The following is a 20036-nucleotide window of genomic DNA, read 5'->3' as shown; positions in this document are numbered from 1 at the left end:
TCTCCAGCCTCAGGGCCACGAACTCTGGAAGGAAAGGCACCAAGGGGAACAGGCTGGTCTGGGGCTGTGGGAGAGGGGACGCCTCTGCACAACCCGTGCCCTCAGCCAGGCAGGGGCATGGCCAGCGCATCCCTCTTGCACCCAGGGGCAGAGAGAAGTCCCTGATGCACTGACATCCCTGCCCTTCCCGCTAACACTGGGGAACAGCTGAGCTCTCCAGGGCCCCCCAGTGGGACTGAGGGTGCCCGTGCATGGGTGTCTGCAGCATGGGCTCAGGCAGGAGTTCAGAGGCAGCCAGGGACAGCCTTGGACATGCCCAGCTCTCCCCACGTCCCGGCCTCCCCAGGAACCAGGATCTCACAACAGACCTGAGCAGATGACTCCTGCGTCCTCTTTGTGCCCGCAGCCGTGCTGCCCCCAGGGCCTGGCAGGGCAGTCCCAGAGAGCAGCTTCATCCCCGGAGCAGTTCATGCCATCCAGCCAGATCTGCCCGGAGCCTTCCCCGAACCGAGCGGAGCCAACCGCCTCCACTGCCCCTCCACAGCCCAGCTGGTGGCAAACGACGGCAGCATCAGACAGGTCCCAGCCATAATCACAGACGGTCCCCCAGCTACCCTGGTAGTAGATCTCCACTCTCCCCGCGCAGCGCCCAGCCCCATTCACCAGCCGCACCTGCCGGCTCCCTGCAGTGGGGAGAAACCCCCGTTGCTGTCAGGGGCTGGCTGCCCACCTACCCCATCATCTGGGGGGCCTGTGCAGTGCCGCTCACCCCAGCAAATGACTCCCACATCCTCCGCAACCCCTGCCGCCAGTGCACTCTCGGGCAGGGAGGTGTTGCATTGGGTCAGGTTGGTCTCCTGCCCTGTGCACCGGACCCCTCGCAGCCCTACAGGGCCTGTCCCTCGCTCAGGCTTTGGGGGGTTGTAGGCTGTCTCTGCCTGTCCACACTGCAGCTGCCGGCACACCACGTTGGCCTCTCGCACGTCCCACTGGTCATCCAGGACTCTGCCCCACGTCCCACACTGGAAGATCTCCACTCGCCCGTCGCACCGGCTCCCTCCACCCACCAGCCGCAGGGATGCAAACCTGGCTGAGCCTGGGGAGAGCAGAGATGCCACAGCCATCAGCGGCACCGGGGAACATGGCACCCTTCAGGGAGGAGGGCAAGGGGGAATTCTCTGACCAAACAGGACAGGATTGAGCCTTGTGCTGACAAGAAGCAAGGACAGAGCCCTGGCCCACTCTGCAGCTCACACCCAGGTCTGGTGCTGCTGGAGGCACCCAGGCAGCTCCTGCCTGGGTGGTGGGAGGAGGCTCTGCAGGGCTCTCTGTGGGGATGGGTTGCGGTTGTCTGCAGCTCGAGGGATGGAGCAGAGCCCTGCAGCCCTGTCACGGGCTCATCCCACAGCAGAAAAACACAGGAGCCCAGGCCTGCCAGTGGCACCAGGGCCTAAGCCGCTGCCCTGGGGGCAGATGCCTGCCTCCGTTCAGTCCCCTGCTCTCCCACAGCAGAGCAGTCAGTTTGAGCAGGCAAAGCCCTCCAGAAGGCTCCTGGGGAAGCAAGGGTTTCTCCAGGGAGAAATTCAGCCTGGTACTGCCATGGGACCCCTGCTTCGGGTGGCCGTGTTGCACACAAAGGGCAAATGGAGTTAATGCAGCATTTTCCCAGCACTCACCTGAGCAAATGACAGCGGCGTTGTTCCCATGGGAGCACGGTGAGGCCCCCAGGGTGATCACTGGGCACTGTCCCAGATGGGCTTCAGTCCCGTCACAGTGGAATGAGTCTCTCCAGACAGGGCCAGTCTCTCTCCCAAAACGCTCTCCTCCAGGAATGGACTCAGCAAACCCGCAGTTGAGTTGATGACAGAGAACGTGGGCATCTGAGAGATCCCAGCGGGAGGCACAGAGGGGCCCCCAGGTCCCCAGCACCTGGACCTCCACCCTCCCTGCACACGTCGTGCTGCCGTTCACCAGCCTGAACCCTGTGTACTCTGGGGACAGAGAAGGAGGACTGAGGGTGGATTGGTGCTCTTGTACCCTCAGTAGCTGGCGCAGAGGCCAGAGGGACAGCATGCCTTTCTTCTCTTGCACTATTTTCATGCTGCAGACAACCCATCACCCCTCCTGTCCTCACACCTGGCCCAGCATGGTCCTTGCTCTGTTCCCCGACCCCTGGCACAGCTCAGGTGTTCAACACCCCACCCTGAGTCCTTACGTGTACAGGTGACAATAGCGCTGTTTGCATGGGTGCAAGGCTGGTCCCTGGGAGACCCCCTGGGGCAGGAGGCGAGGAGGGATTCATTCCCCACACACTGCAGCTCTCCATCCCACATGGGACTCATCCCTTCTCCAACGTGAGCTGCCCCAGCCACAGGCAGGGCCATGCCGCACTGCAACTCCCTGCAGACCACGTCAGCAGCTTTGGGACCAAAGTGGGAGTCACAGACAGTTTTCCACTGTTCCCCGTCATGGATCTCCACACGTCCTGAGCAGTGGCTCTTCCCTTCTACCAGCCAGACAAATCCTGGAAAAAATAAAACAACTGAGAACTCTCTGGCAGTTCCCACAACACCTCCAAGCAAGCCGTGACCAAATGACCCATTGCACATCCCAGGGGAAGCTGTTGGGGGAGTGTTGGTGACACAAACACATCCAGGCCCCCTGCACCCCTTCTCTACACCATCACAGCACTAGAGGGTATGTGTCTGTTGCAGACCCGCAGCAGACCCTGCGGACCATGTTGATGCCTTTGGGAACAAAGTGTGAGACACAGTTTTCCAAGGGTCCCCGTCATGGGTCGCTATACGTCCTTAGAAGGGGCTATTCCCTCTGACCAGCCAGCCAGATCCCTTAGCAACCAAAGACCCCTGAGAGTTCCCACAGCCCTCTGGCACTCCCCTGACCACGTCCCACCTCATCTCCAAGGTGGCCAAAGGCAAATAGCCCCATGACCACCCCAGCTGCTCTCACAGGGTGCTGATGGCACAAAGAGAGCAGGGCCCGCCTGCCGCTCCTCAGAAATCAGCCCAGCACTTTTGGGCTTGCTTCCCTCCCAAACCCACTGCCACAGGCACTGCTCAGACAATCTGCTGCTGCCCCACAGACCTTGGGCTGCCCGGCACTGGCCCCTGGGCACTGCAGCACCCAGAGCACTTGGGGTCCAGGGAAATGAGCCCAGGCGCTCTTGGCTGCTGCAGCTCGCTCTGCCCCACTGAGCTCAGGGCCAGGCATGAGGAACCGCTTGGTGCCACCAGAAACATGCCCTGTTCCCAGGGGGGTCTTGGGCTGTTGGGGCACTGCTGTTAGATGGGACATGTCACAGGGCACAAGTGTAGTGAGGCTCAACCTGCGGTCGGTGTCTGTGCCAGACCCCTGCTCTGGCGCCTGCTGGGGAAAAAGGTCCTCAGTCCTGGCCAGAGTGCACTGCTGGATGCTCATGTCCCTGGCCAACAGCCAGGCAGAGGGCAGGAGAGTGGACAGAAGAGCAGCCCTGGGCTTACACAAGCTCCCAGTGCAAGGGCAGGCACAGAGGAGAGCCAGTCAATGCTGGCAAATCCAGAAGTGCAAGGCAGGCAGGGGCTGGGACAGACATAAGAGGCTGGGCAGCAGGTCAGCACTCCTAGATGGGACCATGTCCCCATGGACAGGCTCTCATGGGGTGACCCTGGGAGAGGTACGAGGTGCCACATGCCACCCTGCTCCAAAGGCCAGGCCAAGCGCTCCTCCTCTCTGAGCAACCCCTTTGCTTCAGCCAAGGGACTTGTGCCTGCCAGGGAGGAAAACCCCAAAGCAGCTACCATCCCATGCCCTTCCCCGGTACTGTGGGTGGCCACATGAGTCACTCTTGGTGCCTCTGGCATGGGGGGACCTGGCCCCTGGCACTGCCAGGCAGGTCCTGGGTGAATAAGAGGAGAAAGACGGGAATCAACAGACAATGCAGGGCACGTTGGGGGATTCATCTGAGCCAGCTCAGGGGCCAGGCAGGGTGTGGGCACCCTTGGGCAGGTTCCCACTGGGCTTTCCTGAGGGGGTGGGGACACCAACAATGACAGTCCCAGCTCGGCAGTGTGACTGGCCACATTGGGCAATGCTCTGGTGCCCACTTGTTACTCCCTGAGGGCACAGCCAGGTTTCTTTCCCCATCCCAGCCCCAGAGGTGGGGAATAGGCTGTCCCCTTACCTGAACACATCACTCCAGCATCCATGCTATGAATACATGCATGCTCACCCCATCCTCCGTGTGGGCAGTCAGAGAGGGCGGATTCGGTGCCATTGCAGCCAACAGCATCCATCCAAATGGGGCCAGATCCTGGCCCAAAGTGTCCATACTGAGGAGCTTCAACAGCAGACCCACAGTCCAGCTGCTTGCAAACCACTGCCGCATCGTTCATGTCCCAGTAGCGACCACACACTGTCCCCCACTGGCCCTGTTGTTTCACCTCCACTCTCCCAGCACAGGGTTTGCCGCCATCCACCAGCCTCACCTCCACAGCACCTTCAAACACTGACATAGGATGAGTCAGGACAGCGCCAAGCCCCAGCACTGTAGCTTTGGGGGAACCCCTGCCCGGGTGGAGTCAGAGGTGCCAGGGTGGGAGCCCACTCCCCTCCAGGCTGTCCCCGGGGCACTGCAGGGGCCCCTTCTAATCCCATGGGCTGTGTAAGGCTGGGGATGCCCAGCTCCCATCCTGCTGGGTCATTTGTGGCCCCACACACTTTGGCACTTCCTTCTACCACAATGGCCCCTTGCAACCTGCCTCCGGCCCACACCCACCCAGGGCACCCACCCCTCCCCAGACAGCACCCTGAGAAGAGACCTGCCCCCACCAGGGCTCCCCCAAGCACACACTGCTGCTTCTCCCCAGGGCCCCGAGATCCCCTGCACCACAGCCTGCCCTGGGCATCTCCCAGCTCATCCTCTACCCGCAGTCCTTTCTGTGTCCCCCCTGGTGCAATATGATGATCCCAGTGAGCCCTCCCAACCCATGCCCCCTCCTTGTCCTTGGGCATCAGCCCAGCCTTGCCCTTGTCTAGGATCCCCCAGGAAGGTCACCTCTCTGCCAGCCTGTGGGAACAGACACCCCAGGTCCCTTGTCTCCACAGACACAACCTGCCCCCCCTCAGGCTGGAGCTCACCCCAGTGCTCAGCACCCCACCCTGAGTCCTTACGTGTGCAGGTGACAACAGCGCTGTTTGCATGGGTGCAAGGCTGGTCCCTGGGAGAACCCCTGGGGCAGGAGGCGAGGAGGGATTCATTCCCCACACACTGCAGCTCTCCATCCCACATGGGACTCATCCCTTCTCCAACGTGAGCTGCCCCAGCCACAGGCAGGGCCACGCCGCACTGCAACTCCCTGCAGACCACGTCAGCAGCTTTGGGACCAAAGTGGGAGTCACAGACAGTTTTCCACTGGCCCCCATCATGGACCTCCACACGTCCTGAGCAGCGGCTCTTCCCTTCCACCAGCCAGACAAATCCTGGAAAAAACCAAAATAACTGGGAGTTCCCAGAGCCCTCTGACAGATACATGGCCACATCCTGCATCACCTCCAAGCAAGCCATGACCAAATGGCCCGTTGCACATCCCAGGGGAAGCTGTTGGGGGAGTGTTGGTGACACAAACACATCCAGGCCCCCCTGCACCCCTTCTCTACACCATCACGGCACTAGAGGGTACGTGTCTGTCGCAGCACCAGGCACCCCTCAGACAACCTGCTGCTGCACAAGGCACCCTGTGCTGCCCGGCATGGTCCCCCCAGCACTGCAGTGGTGTGAGCAGTTTGGGTCTGGGAGAACTGGTCTAGATGATAATGACGGCTTCAGCCTGCTCAGCCCCTGCAGAGCCTGGGACCAGGCAGGACCACCACCTTGATGCAGCCAGAAATGCACCCCTCTCCCAGGGGAGTTCTGGGGCATTGGGAGGTTCCTGTGAGGGGCAGATGTCACAGAGCACAGCAATGGTGCGGCTGTTACCATGGCTGGTGCCTGTCCAGACCCCTCCGATGCCTGCTTGGAGGGGGTGTCCTCAGCCAGGCACACAGTGCTCTGCCCAGAGGTGCAGAGGTCCCAGGCCAACGGCCAGGCAGAGGGACAGGAGACCCGCATGCCCCCCTGGGCTCATGCTGGCTCAGAGGGTAACAGCAGGCACAGATGAGAGTCAGTAAATGATGCCAAAGCCTCTGTTTCATGGGGCAGTGTGGGGAACCATGGGCAGGCAGGAGAGGCTGGGCAGCAGGTCAGCGCTGCCTGCATGGGGCCGTGCCCCTGTGGGGCTGTCACAGCCCCAGGGACCTCCCAGTACGAGCCTGTGCATGCCGTGATGCAGAAGGGAGCAGCCAGAGTCAAGCAGCTGCCAAGCTCCTAAGCCTCGCAGTGCTGGACCACACAGCCGAGCCCCGGGGACAGGCAGCGAAGGGCTGTGTGCCACCCTGCTCCTCTCCCATGGCCCAGCACTCATGCTCTCCAAAAAGCCCTTTTGATTCAGTTGAGGTACTCATGCCTGTCAAGGGGAATGACCTGGGGGACCAGCCATCTCATGCCGTTCCTCCAAGGTGTGGAGTGCCAAGCAAGTCCCCCCTGGTTTCTCCAGCTCAGGCACCCTCAGCATTGTTGGCTGGGAACTGGCAGAATGGGTGGAGACCAGTGGAGATCAGTGGACACCCCAGGGCAGGGATGGAGGATTCATCTGCAGCCCAAGACACTGACTGAAGAGGGGCTGAGACACTGTGGCCGGGTAAGTTCGTCCTGTGGTTGGCTCCCTCTGGGCTTTTCCCAGGGACTGGGAACACCAGCAATGACAATCCCAGTTCAGCAGTGCGACTGATCACATTGGGCAGTGATCCGGTGCCCACTTGTTGCTCCCTGAGGGCACACCCAAGGTCCCTTTCCCAGTCACATTCCCAAAGCGGAGGAACAGGCTGTTCTGTTACCTGAACACATCACTCCGGCATCCAGCTCATGAACACAGTTATTTTCACCCCATCCGCCGTGTGGGCAGTCAGAGAGGACAGATTCGGTGCCATTACAGCCAACAGCATCCATCCAAATGGGGCCAGATCCTGGCCCAAAGTGTCCATACTGAGGAGCTTCAACAGCAGACCCACAGTCCAGCTGCTTGCAAACCACTGATGCATCGTTCATGCTCCAGTAGCGACCACACACAGTCCCCCACTGGCCCTCGTGTTTCACCTCCACTCTCCCAGCACAGCGCCTGCCACCATCCACCAGCCTCACCTCCGCAGCACCTTCAAACACAAACACAGGACCAGTCAGGCACAGCACCAAGCCACAGCACTGCAGGTCTGGGGGAAGCCCCTGCCCAGGCCATGTCAGAGGTGCCAGGGTGGGAGCCCTCTCCCCTCCAGGCTGTCCCCAGGGCAGTGTGGGGGTCCCTTCTATCCCCATGGGCTGCGCAAGGCTGCTTGTGGGCAGTTCTGGCCCTGCTGGGTCATTCGCCATCCCACCGCACAAGGCACCTTTTCCCACCCCAACGGCCACCTGCCCCCTGCCCACACACACCTGCACACTGTGCCCAGCCCTGCACAGGGCACCCTCTCTTCCCCAGCCCAGCACCCCCTCGACAGCCCCGTGTACCCAGGCCTGCAGCTTCCCATGCAAACCGCCTGCCCCGGCACCATCCACCCCCACCCCCACCCCCAGGGCTTTCTGTGTTCCCACCAAGACGATTCCGATGATGCCCCCACCCACATCCCCTCCTTGCCCCTGGTGTCAGGGCCACTGCACTGGGCCGGGCCCCCCAGGAAGGATGTCTCTTTACGCAGATGCCCCCGTCCCCTTCTCTCTGCGGGGCACAAACTGCCCTCATGGGGTCAGGGCTCCCCTGGAACAAGGGGGCAGTCAGCAGCACACAAACCCTCCGGGGTACCCCAGAGGCTGGCAGTGCCCTGGGCATCTCTGGGTGCTGCCGTCACCAGCTAGGCCACCACCGCCTCCAGAGGCACAGTGCTGGACAAATGGGGGTCCCAAAAGGGTACCCCAGGACAGGCTGCCTACGAATCCAGCCAGGCACAGGCTGCCTTCAACACCAGAGCCCTGGAAAAGGAGGTACTCTCCCACCCAGACAGGCAGGCACAGGGTCCATGGACTTGAGCACCTTCTGACTCTCATCTCAGTAGCACCTGCAAAGCAACCCCATTCCCAGACAGATCCCGATGACCATGCTGGTACCCGCTGGCCCTGGGCTGTGGGACAATGGAACTGGCACTTACCTCTGCACAGCTGTACCCAGAGGAGCAGCCACAGCATCTGAGGGGACAGGAGTCCCTCTGTGCCCATCCGGAGCCTCCTGCCCTGCCAGCACATCCCTGCCGCGCCACACTCCCTGCCACAGCTCTTGGGGACTCATGGGGACAGTGATAACGGGAGGGCAATATATCTCTGCAGATCCCAGCCCAGCTACAGGACGAGCCAATCAAAGCAGCAGGACCTTTTTAGACATTATCGGGAGCTATCTCCCCTCCGACACAGCCCAGCCCTCCAATGAACTTCTCCAGTGCCATTCATGACCATATAAGAGAGACGGCTCTGCTGCAGGTGTCACGTCACTGTGGTGGGGGGCTGTCACAGGACAGGGCTGGTTGTGGGGGGGAAATGGGTTTTTTCACCCCTTGAGCCCTGCTGTGTTGACCAGGAGCACTGAGCATCTCCTATGCCAGGCACATCCAAGAGCCCAAGGTGAGAGTGTCCAGCCATGCCCGTGCCATGGGAACCACAGGGCTGGGACTGCACCGGGGTCTGTGTCAGGAAGGGAAGGAAGGAGCCCCTGACCCTGCTACAGACCCCACTGTGCTGGGAGCAGCAGCTGGGAAAGGGCCTTAGCTCAGGCCAGAGCCCCATCCCAGGAGTGCTGGCTCACCCATCCTTCCCTGGAGAGCCCCAAGGAAGGTCCCTCATGTCCCTGCCCTGGCAGCAGACCCACAGCCCAGAGGCTCAGACATGTCCCTGACTCTCAGCCTGTCACCAAGGGGCCATTACTCCCCGCAGGCGGATCAGGAGCTCCAGCCTGCAGGTGCACAAACCACAGCCCCCGTGGCCTCGCAGCGCTCCCCGCGCTCCCCGCACAGCGCCCAGGCAGGAAGTCTGTGGTTTCCTCCTGGCACCGTGCCCAGGCACATCCCTGCGGTGCCCCAGAGCCACCCCCACCCCGACTGCTCCAGCCAGGGCTGCAGGGGCTGCTTCTTCGGCCTCGCAGACACGGGGCCGGGCAGCTCCCGTCCCCCGTGATGCCCTTGGGATGGCACACGGCCGCTCTGCACCGAGCCCCACAGCCTTGGTGTGCCATTGGTGATGTGAACACTGCCACCCTCCTACTGCCACCTCTCTGCGCTCATGGGTTATACTGATGGTGACCTCACACCCTCCTACTGCAAACGCTGCGTGCGCATGTGTTTGTTACACTGTCACACGTGTGTGCGGTGTATGGCCTTCTGCTGCTGCTGATTCTTTCAAAAAGTCATATTTGGGCGTGGTCTAAACATTATTTTGGTGCCATCAGAAGCACCTACACAAGCTATGTGCCAGCTCCTGGCCTATCTGCTACTCAGCCACAGATGATGTCACAGCATCTACCTCTGATGTTGGCCTGCTCCTGGCCTATCAGCTATTTGGGCACCAATGACCTCAGAACCACCTACAGAAACTGTGGGCCTGCTCCTGCCCTATCAGCTACTCAGGCAGCAGTGACCTCAAAACAACCTACACATACCTGTCGTCGTTTAACCCCGGCCAGCAGCTAAGTCCCACACAGTCGCGTGCTATTTCACTAAACAGAAAGGTAATTCTACCCCAGCCAAAACCCGTACAATGCCAGATGCCTGCTCCTGCCCTATCAGCTACTCAGGCACCCGTGACCTCACAAGAACATGTACACCTATCTGCCATGTACTTGCTGTTGGGGTACTCAGCCTCCGGCGACCTCACAAGCACCTATCAGGGCCATGCACCTGGCCCTGGCCTATCAGCTATTCAGCCAAGAGTGACATCACAAGTACATACCCAAGCCATGTGTCTCCCTCTTGCCTAGCAGCTACTCAGGCACCGGTGACCTGACCACCACATATCCACCTACTTGCTATCCACTCGCCTATGCGATACAAAGGCACAAGTGACCTCACAAGCTCCGGCACAAGCCACATGCATGCTTTTGGCCTATCAGCTACTCAGGCATCAGTAATCTCACAACCACTTGCACAAGCCATGTGTCAGCTCTCAGCCTATCAATCATCTACTCAAGCACATACCAACCTATTTGCTATGTGCTGACATGGTGGAGTGACCTCATGTGGCAGCCCCCACTCAGTCACTTGCTCACTCCCTATCAGCGGGATGGAGGAGGGAACTGGAAGGGCAAAAGCAAGAAAATACATCTCATGGTTCGAGATAAAGACAGTTTAATAAGTGGAAGAGGAATCACTCACAGCAGGAGACTGATGCCTGGCCAGTCTCTGAGCAAAGGACACTTTGGAGAACACCCCCTCCTCCCCAGTTTTATTGCTGACCATGACATCATATGGTGTGGAATATCGATTTGGTCAGTTGGGATCAGCTATCCTGGCTTTTGTTGTTGTTGTCGGGGCAGAGCGAGAAACAGAGAAGGCCTTGATGCTGTGCAAGCACTGCTCAGCAATAGCTACAATGTCGGCTTGCTGTCAAAGCTGTTTTGGCCACCAAGGCAAAGCACAGCACCATAGGGGCTGCTAAGAAGAAAATTAACTTCATCCCAGCCGGACCCAGTACAATCTCCACCCCTTATTCCATACCATGTGCATCCCGCTCAGGTCCTACAGTATTCAATACATTTCCATCCACCACCACCACTCCCTTCCCCATCCTTTGACATGACATAGACACAGCATACTGGGTTTGCCTGGTCTGGCTCAGGTGGACCTGGACAAGTCCCAGCACACTCCTGACTTCTCCCCTCACTCAGTCAGCCAAGGCTTTTTGAAGCATTCAGTCAGATTATCAACCTCAGGACAAGGAATCACATGTATCACCAGCCCACACCCCACACTGGTCTTACAGGTAGCTGTCAGATCCCCCACAACCCTGGGGAAAGGGAGTTCCCCACCAGCACCCTTCCCCTCTCTTTGGCACCTCAAAATCCAGTTTTCTGTTCATGGGCTCATTGGCTAGTTCCTCTCGTTCACATGGTCTTTGCTCAGGTCCTCTGTGGGTCTTTTCCATGTGGTCCCCATGCACATATTCTTCTGAAGCTGGCATTTTGTCCTGTTTTTTTCATGTTCGCAGACAGCATTGCTTGTGTCTTGCAGCAGAGAGAAAAGCTGAGAGTCCTCCCCAGTTCACCCTGCGTGGCCATCCTGCTGGGCCGGGCTGGGATGCGGGAGCCTCCTAGGCCGATTCACAGGATTGGGCTCTTCTTTGTATGCTGACAGGATTTGGGCCAAGGGCCCCTTGGTGGCCTCCTGGGAGGGGGCCATAGCCCTCGGGCATGTTCCAGCTTGGCTGTGTCCTCCCCACCCTCTTGAGGTTCCCCCCACCCCAGACATGTCTGGGCTGCTTCTGCAGCCCGGTAAAGTGGGGGACCTTGACCCACCCTTGTACTTTGCTTTCTATTCACATTTAAACTCTGATTATTCCTTCCAGTAGCTCTTATTAAAGAAGGTTTTATCCATTTGATACCTATGTTGCAATTGCTATATAGACTCAATTTCTCTGCCTTTATAAATGTTAACATATATCTATATATAAATGCATACACATGCCTATGTGTATAGAAGTATATATATTTAAAATACTGTCTCTAATCATAAATAAATAAAAATATAGTATATACTTATTTGTACACTCAGTTTTAGATATATTTCTAAAAATGGTTTATATTGTACATAAATGTACATATTTTTCTATCTGAGCATGTCCTTGTCCAAAGGAGGCAGGCAGCCAATCAAAGGGATGCATGGGAACACATGGGTCTGACGGTGTCAAAGAAATGGCTGCCAGCCAACCAGAGGGCAGTATGAGATCACGTGGGGAATGAGAACCTGTGGGGAATGAGGCTGTCACAAGTGGCGGCCTCCCTGTATGTAATGACAGGGGGCTTCCCTTGCCGACTGCTTCTGGGCACAGCGGGAGGGGAGGCTCCTCTTGCCAGCCAATCACAGGATTTCCTGAGAAGACATGGGTTTGATGTTCTCAAGCAGTTGCTGTCAGCCAATCACAGAGCAGTGTGATGTTTAAGATCATGGCAGCTCACTGTCGTAAAATGGTGGCACCACGTCATAAAATGGCACCACCACGCCCCAAATGGCAGCCTAAACAAAATGGTGGCCAAAACAAAATGGCAGCCTTGGTGTATGCAGGGGAAGGGCCTTCTGGGTCAGATGTACTTCCGGGTCAACCAGAAGGGCTGGCTGCTCCTTCCAGCCAATCACAACCAAGCACGTGACCCGTAGAGGGGAGTGCCTTCCGGGGCAAATGGCCCCTGAGGCAGCTGGGAAGGGGCGGGACTTCTGCTGGCAGCTGGTGGGCACGGCATGGCGCGTGTCTGCCCTCCGGTGGCGGTGGTGCCTGTGCTCCTGGCGTGTTCCAGGGCCATGACCCAAATGAGCACAAGGAAGGCTCGTGGTGAGGTAAAAATGCTCCTTTGAACCGCTGTCAGAGAACGGGTCACTGCGGTGTCAGAGCTTCAGTGTCTGTGCCTGACGTGAGAACTTTCCCGCCTCCCTGTGCTTCCAGGCTGCACAACCCTTCCCAAAAAAACGCTGCGGGACCCTCCTGGGTCTCGTGGGAAAATGTGCACGACTGTGCTGAGGATCCCCTGGGAGCAGGGACAGCACAAAGCCTTTTCCGCGTGCCTCCTCCCCTGGCCGTGGTCTCCCTCTTTATCAGCACCTGAAGCCCCCCTCCATCTCCTCCCCATCCCTGGGTCTGGTGATGGCAGCTCTGTACTCAGTGGTGCCTCCAGCAGTGACCCCCTCATCTACAGCATGAGGAACCAGGAGCTCAAGGGTGAAATTAGGATTACATGAAAGTTTCTGCAATAGTGATCAACTCTCCATCTCTCTCCACAAACGACTCCCAGGATATCCCATCCAAAACTGCTGCTTTGGTGTATTATCATTATTGTTACCAATACCATTATCATTACCTTTCCCATTATTGTTACTTGTGGTTATTGTGTTCCTAGAGAAATGTTTGGATTTGTCTCGCTTCTCCAGAGGCATGAACCTGCTCTGTCTCACCTGGAGCCTGGGTAAGAGTGTGTCTAACACCAGGGCGGAGCTGACTGCCCCATAGCCTCTCTGTAATAAAACGGGATCTCCCCCGTGCAGTGGGGAGATGAGCAGCAGCCATCCCCATCCAGCTGGAGCTGCTCCACACCCTGAGAAGCAAGGCCAGTGTGGAGTCGCCCTGTGACCCCAGGCACCACAGCCAAATCACCCTGCAGAGCAGCATCGCCAGCTCGGGGCCCTGCAGGGGGGCAGGAGGAGCGGCCAGGTGGATGAGAGAAAGGTTAGGGAGAGATCAGAACAGAGATGACCTGGGCTGGAAATTGCCTCAGAGACAAAACCACCAGCATTCACCTAATCCAAGACAATGCCCAGGGTGTGGGTCCCCTAAAGCGTGGTCATGGTGCAGAGCCAGAAGTCCTTGCTGTCCGGGAGCTCCACCAGGCCTGGGAAGTGGATGAAGAAGGACTGGTGCTCACGACTGCGCATCCCTTTGTGCCATCGCCCCTCCTCAAGGGTGGCATCAAAAGGGAGGCTGGGACCCTGCGTCAAGGCTTGCCCTGAAGGAAGCATGACTCAACCCAGAGTTCCCCTCAGTCCCTAGCCAGGCAGGGCTGTCACCCCAGTCAGTGCAATTGCTCTGGGGACCCAAGAGACACGCTGGGTTGGGAGATGCAGGGCAGCCAGGATTGACCGCAGCACTCCCGGTAGCCTCTCTGCAGCCAGAGCAGCTCTCCACAGCTGGGAGGAGATGTGCTGCTGCTTTCTCCATGGTCAGGGCTCTTTGGGGGCTGTAGCCACTGGCACTGCCTGCTGGGAAGCCCAGACCTAGTTCTGAGCCCCGGTGCCCTGCACCACAGCTCTTAGTACCTCCCCTCCCATGCCACCATCCTCTCTGAGAAGCACCACCAAGTGCATTACTCCCTTGGCAGGTATGCAGAGGAGCTGCTGGAGGTCTTCTCTGCTCCCCCATGCTGCCCCCAGCTCTGCCTCAGTGTCAGCCCACAGGCACTGCCACATTCCCTCCCGGTTAGGTGCTGGGTGTCTCCACATGCCCTCCTCTGAGCCCATGCAGGGATCCCCAGGGTGTCTCTCTCCTTGGAGCTGTCCACCAATGCCTGGCGGTGCAGCCACAGGGGATCCCGGTGTTGCCACACTTGGAGAGAAGGTTGTGATTGTCCTTGGTCAGAGTAGGCATCAGGATCTGTCTAGCAGTCAGGAGGGAAAGAGGAGAGCAAGAGACAACGAGAACAAGAAGCAGGAGGGGGATTTTCAAATGAGGTTTAAGGAAAAAACCCCACACCTTTATAGTTGCCTAGTGTTGGGTCTGGGGCCCAGAAATTTCCACAACTCAAGTGGAGAAAACACTGACCAGCCTGATCTAAGGGACAAGTTCTCCCTGCTCAGAGCAGATTGTGGCACTAGAGACCTCCATTGGTTCCTTCTGACTCTTCTTCATGGTATCTGTGTAGATTGCCTAGTCTAGTCTAGACTAGGGCACCTCCTGGGGTTGCCCAATACAGGGTGCAGCTGGGTTTGGAATATCTCCATGGATGGAGGCTCCACAACCTCTCTGGACAACCTGTTCCAGTGATCCACCCCCCTCACAGGAGAAAAGTGTTTTCTTGTGTTGAGACGGAAGCTCCTGTGCTTCTGTTTCTACCCATTGTGTGTCACTGGGCACCACGGAGAAAAGTCTGGCTCCCTCTTCTTCATTCTCTCCCATCAGGTGTTGATACACATTGATAAGATCCCCATGAGCCTTCCGTTCTCCAGGCTAAAAAGTCCCAGATCTCTCAGCTACTCCTCCTGAAGGATGCTTGTGTGCCTTCATCATCTTTGTGGCTCTTTGCTGAACTCGTTCCAGTAAGTCAATGTGTCTCTTGTACTGGGCAGCCCAGCACTGGACGTAGCGCTCCAGATGTGGCCTCACCAGTGCTGGCTAGAGGGGCAGGATCACCTCTCTTGACCTGCTGGCAAACCTCTCCTGAATGCGGCCCAGGAGGCTGTCGGCCTGCGTTGCCACACAGCCACACTGCTGGCTCGTGGTCAGCTTGCTGTCCACCGGGACCCCCTGATCCTTCTCTAGAAACCTGCTTTCCAGCCAGCGGTCCCCCAGCCTGTCCTGGTCCATGGGGTCCTTCCTGCCCAGGGGCAGGACTCTGTGTTTCCCTTTGTTGAACTTCATGAGGTTCCTCTCTGCCCAGTTCTCCAGCCTGCCCAGGTCCTTCTGAGCAGCAGTGCAACCAGCCGGTGTATCAGCCACTCCTCCCAAGTTTAGATCATCCACAAACTTGCTCAGGATGCCCTTGGTCCCACCACAGAGAACTGTAATGAAAGGGTGAATAAAATGGGACCCAGTATCAACCCTTGGGCTGCCCCACTGGTGATTATCCTCCAGCTGGACTTTGTGCCACTGGACACAACCCTCTGGGACTCAGTCAGTTTTTAGTCCCTCTCATTTTCCACTTAGCCAGTCCATGCTCGCTCAGCTTGTCTATAGGGGTAGAATGGGAGACAGGCTGACAGCTCCCTGCATCCTCTTTCTTGCTCTGCTTCAAGAGAAGGTTTCCATTTGCTCTCTTCCCGTCCTCAGGAACCTCACCAAATCCCCTTGACCTTTCAGACATGATTTCAAGGGGCCTTACAAGGACATCAGCCATCTTCCTCAGCACTCATGAGTGCAACCCCTCAGGTCCCAAGGACTTATGCATGTGCGGTTTGTTTCAATGTTCCCTAAGCTGAGACTCCTGCACCAAGGGTAAGTCTTCCTTGCTCCTTGCCTCTGGTCTTGGGGGCCTGGGATTCCTGAAGGTTGGTCTTACCAGTAAACGCAGAGAGGAAGAAGGCGTGGAGTACCTTGGCCTCTTCTGTGTTCTCTGTCACCAGGGTCCCACCCCATCTAGCAGCAGGCCCACATTTTCCTGAGCCTTCCTTTTGCTGCTGGCATCGTTGTTAAATCCTTTCTTGATGCCCTTCCTGTCCAGATGGAATTACCAGATTGAGATTGAGATGGGCTTTGGCTTTCCTAACACCCTCTCTGAATGCTCGGGAGGTTCTTGGTGCCCTCCAGAAACCTCCTGAGTGTCTTGTGCCCTGCTGTGCTGCCCCTCCAGCAGATGTCCAGCTGGGTAATCTCTGCCACAAGGACCAGGGCCTGCAAATGAGAAGCTGCTTCTACTTGTCAGAAGAAGGCCTCATCTGTTGCTTCTTCCTAATACAGTTGGTCCACTGCAGGCACCAACTACAACATTACCCATGGTAATGTTGCTCTGCCCACTAATCCTGATCCGTCGGCTCTCATCTGGCTCCTCACCTGTCACTACCAGAGCTCCATGCTTTCCTTCTGCTTGCCCACAGACAGGGCACCTTCCCCTCCTCACTGACCTGCCCCATCCTTCCTAAAGAGGCAGCTTCCATCCATGGCCACACTCCAGTGGTGTGAGCTATCTGACCACGTCCCTGATACCTAAGTGAGATTACAGCTCAAGAACTGCCCACAGACTCCTAATTCCTCCTGTTTGCTCCCCAAGCCGTCTGCATTCCTGTGCAGGCCCATCAGAGGTGTGCCCAGCCATGCTGATTCCCTGCTGAGACTGAGGGCTACTTGACAGGTGCCCACAAACAGCCCTGGTTGTACCCTTTGCTTCACCTCCAACCTTCCTATTCCCTGTGTCCCCCCTCCCAGGTTCTTCCCTTTGGTCATCCTCAATCCCTCTCATTCAAGAAGGCCACCTCTGTTTTCCTTTTACCCGCTGGCCCTGGCTTTGCTTGCCTGTTGCCCTCCTTTGGTGTTTCTGGGCTGGCAGCATTGGGAATTCCTACCTTGGTCAGCAAGGCCATTAAACTGCTACCTCCTTTTATTATCCATCATGGCCTTCAATTCCTCATGCTGTCATCTTGTTAGAGGCACCACAGGACAGGGTGAGCCACCTACACGCACATGTGAACAGCTGACACAAGGAAGCTTCAGTTCATGGGGACGTTGGGAAACCCTGGGATTTGGCCAACAAAAAGCTCATCAAGTTTGACAAGGAGAAGTGGCCAGTCCTGCATCAGGGGAAGAATAACCCCATGTATCAGGGCAAGCTTGGAGCTGACCAGCTGAGGAGTGACCCTGCGGAGAAGGCCGTGGTCACTACAAGGGATGCAATAGGAGCCAGTGGAGCATGCTGACCATGAGTAAGGCCAGCTGCACACGGGGCTGAATTAGGATGAGCGTAACCACCCAGAGAAGGGGAGTTACCTTGACTCAGTGCTGTTGTGGCCACATCTGAAATAATCTGTCCTAGTGTGGGGTCCATGTTCTGCAGGAATGAGGAGGAACTGGAGAAGGTCCAGAGGTGGCCTGCCAAGCTGGGCTGAAGGGGCTGAATCACATGGCTTGTGTGGAGAGATCGAGGGACCTGGGCTGCTTTGGCCTCATGGCATAGAGGCCAAGGGCAAGGTTGTAGTAGCCTGCAATCGCTTCAGAGGTGGTTTCAGGGAGGATGAAGATTTCCTTTGTAGAGGAAACAGCATGAGGAAGGAAAGGCTTTGGAGTCTGAGCCTGGGCATGAGGAATATGAAATGTCACTTGAAGGGTAGTGGTGTGGTGCAACCGGTCACTGGTGGTGGTGGTGTTTGTCTGCGATCAGCCCATGGCTTTCTGTTTCAGAGATATTGGTACAGGCAGGGACATGGGAGGATGAGAGCAAGGTGGGGAAGTAGATCGTGTGTCTACAGCCTGCAGGGAAACAGGCACAGGCGTGGGACAGTGTAGGACATCCTGGGGTGGAGATGGCCAATGACGATAGCCATACAAGAACTGTTTTTGACAGAGAGATAGGAAGGGATAGATATAAATGCAATGAAGGAGCTGATTAAAGAGTTCATTTGACTTCTGAAAGACGGGGCGAGCTTCTAAGTCCCTGAAGCTCAAAGCATCGACGAGATAATTGGGAGGCATGTGAATGAACAAAAAGCAGGGGGAGGGGGGAGCCTGGAGAGCAATGGGAAGGGCAAATGTCCCGATATCCTGTGCTGAGAAGATGCCCTTAGACATGGTCATTTAATCAAGAGAGGTGGGAAGACCTGAAAGATAAAGGAGATGGAATACGCAGCGTAATATAATAGATAGAGCAGCCATAATGCAAGTACAGGAGATCAATATTTTTTCTCCTATGATTAAGGCACTCCCTGCAAATTCCCACTCTGGCATGATGGGAAAACCCTGCCACTATATTAAAAGTACTCAATTGTTTCAGCTGGTGAAAATGGGCTCCTATTTTTTTCTCAGTGTTGCAGATTTGTTCACCTTTCCAGGCAGACCGTGTTTGCCTGACCATAAAACATCCGGGCGGCTTTTAGAGGCCTCTGTGTACCTGAGGTGTTTGCCTGGGGCTGGCAGCTCTCAGGCAGGGCGTGTGGGAGAGCAGAGCCCCTCAGGATCTGCAGGCAGAGGCTGGGCAGGGGGTTCCCAGGGCATCTGCACTGGCAGGAGGTGTCTGTGTCCCTGTAGCTGAAGGCGTTTGGGTCCTACATCCAACCACAATAAAATTTAAAAGCTGAAAAGTGTTTTCAAACATTTTCTTTGCTTTGCATCTTTGTGTTTAATTCTTTGTTTTATGTTTATTGACATTTTCTAAACATTTTTCTTTTCCGGCTAGCAGCATTTCAAAAAAAGGTCATTTTGTGTCTTGCCCAGAGCCCTGTGCCCCCAAGACAGTTCCTGCCCAGGACTGTCAGCGATACCCCTCAGTCTTTGCCGAGAGAGAGTCACGCTGGGGTATCGACCTCTTTTCGCTGGCTGAGATGTTAGTTTAGGTGGTCACATACAGCACAGGAAGATTCCTGCCCCATAAACATTTGCTCTGTGGTTCTCAGAGAAGGGGCCTGACACCATAGGATCAGTTCAAGTTGGAAGGGATCTCCGGAGTTCTGCAGTCCAACCTGCCAGAAAAAAAAGGGTCAGACCAGGTTGTTCATGGCTTGATCCAGTCTGAGTCTGGAAACCTCCAAGGACGGAGTCTGCACAGCATCTCTGGGTGACCTGCTCCAACACTTGGCTCAGCTCACACTGAAACAGACTTTCCTTATCTGCAGGCTTAATCTCTCCTCTTTCACCTTCCACCCCCTGTCTTTTGTCCTCCCACCATGCCCCAGGGTGAAAAGCCTGTCTCTCTCTTCTCCATCAAGTCCTTGTAGGTACTGGCAGGCCACAGTGAGGTCCTCTCAGCCTTCTTTTCTCCAGGCTGGACTAGCTCATCTCCCTCAGCCTCTCCTCAGCGGAAAGGTGCTCCAGTCCCTGACCATCTTGGAGGTCCTTTGCTTCAAGCAGAGGGATTCAAGCACTGAGCCCAGCAGGAGGCTGGAAATGGCCAAACAGGACAATTCACCCATAAACTTGGGGTGTGCTGCCAGTGCTGGAAATGGCCAGGGAGAAAGGCTGGGGGGTTACAAATGCCCTGGGGCACCTGCCCCAACTCTCCATGGCACCAAAGGCACAGAGCAGCCTCCTCTCTCCTGCGTCTGCAAGTCTCAGCTCCCTTCCATGAGCCCTGGCTCTGCAGTACCAAGCCCTGGTGTGAGTCCTCACCCTGCAAGGTCAGGCAGCTCAGCTAACTTCAGTGCGTTCCTCTCCTGAGCACTTTCCAGCCCAGCCCAGTCCCTCTCTGGCTCTCCCCATCACTCCCCACCCCCTACCCATCTCCTCCCTGTCCAGCCCAGAAAAGCAGCCCATTCTGGGCTCACCCCATGGCAGTGCCCATTGATGGGTACTGCAGAGCTCTGCACACTCAATCCCACAGCCCCAGCCCCTCTGAAGGTCACAGTAGCTCCTGGGA

General features: G+C 57.0%; 1 protein-coding gene across 1 annotated transcript; it reads right to left on the bottom strand.

Moving 5' to 3' along the window:
- Positions 1–357: 357 nt before the first annotated feature.
- Positions 358–1991, bottom strand: LOC309604211 (scavenger receptor cysteine-rich domain-containing protein SCART1-like; the record flags this gene model as incomplete). Its single annotated transcript, XM_082339146.1, has 3 exons — positions 358–683; positions 770–1086; positions 1673–1991. Coding segments are annotated over 3 exons (962 nt in total), but the record flags the coding sequence as incomplete, so codon positions are not given.
- Between the last annotated feature and the right edge of the window lie 18045 nt (positions 1992–20036).

Source organism: Platalea leucorodia (assembly GCF_965183815.1).
Source record: "Platalea leucorodia genome assembly, contig: HAP1_HAP1_SCAFFOLD_470, whole genome shotgun sequence".
NCBI lineage: Eukaryota > Metazoa > Chordata > Aves > Pelecaniformes > Threskiornithidae > Platalea > Platalea leucorodia.
The sequence above is the reverse complement of the archived record's forward strand: the minus strand, read 5'-3'. Positions and strand labels throughout refer to the sequence as shown.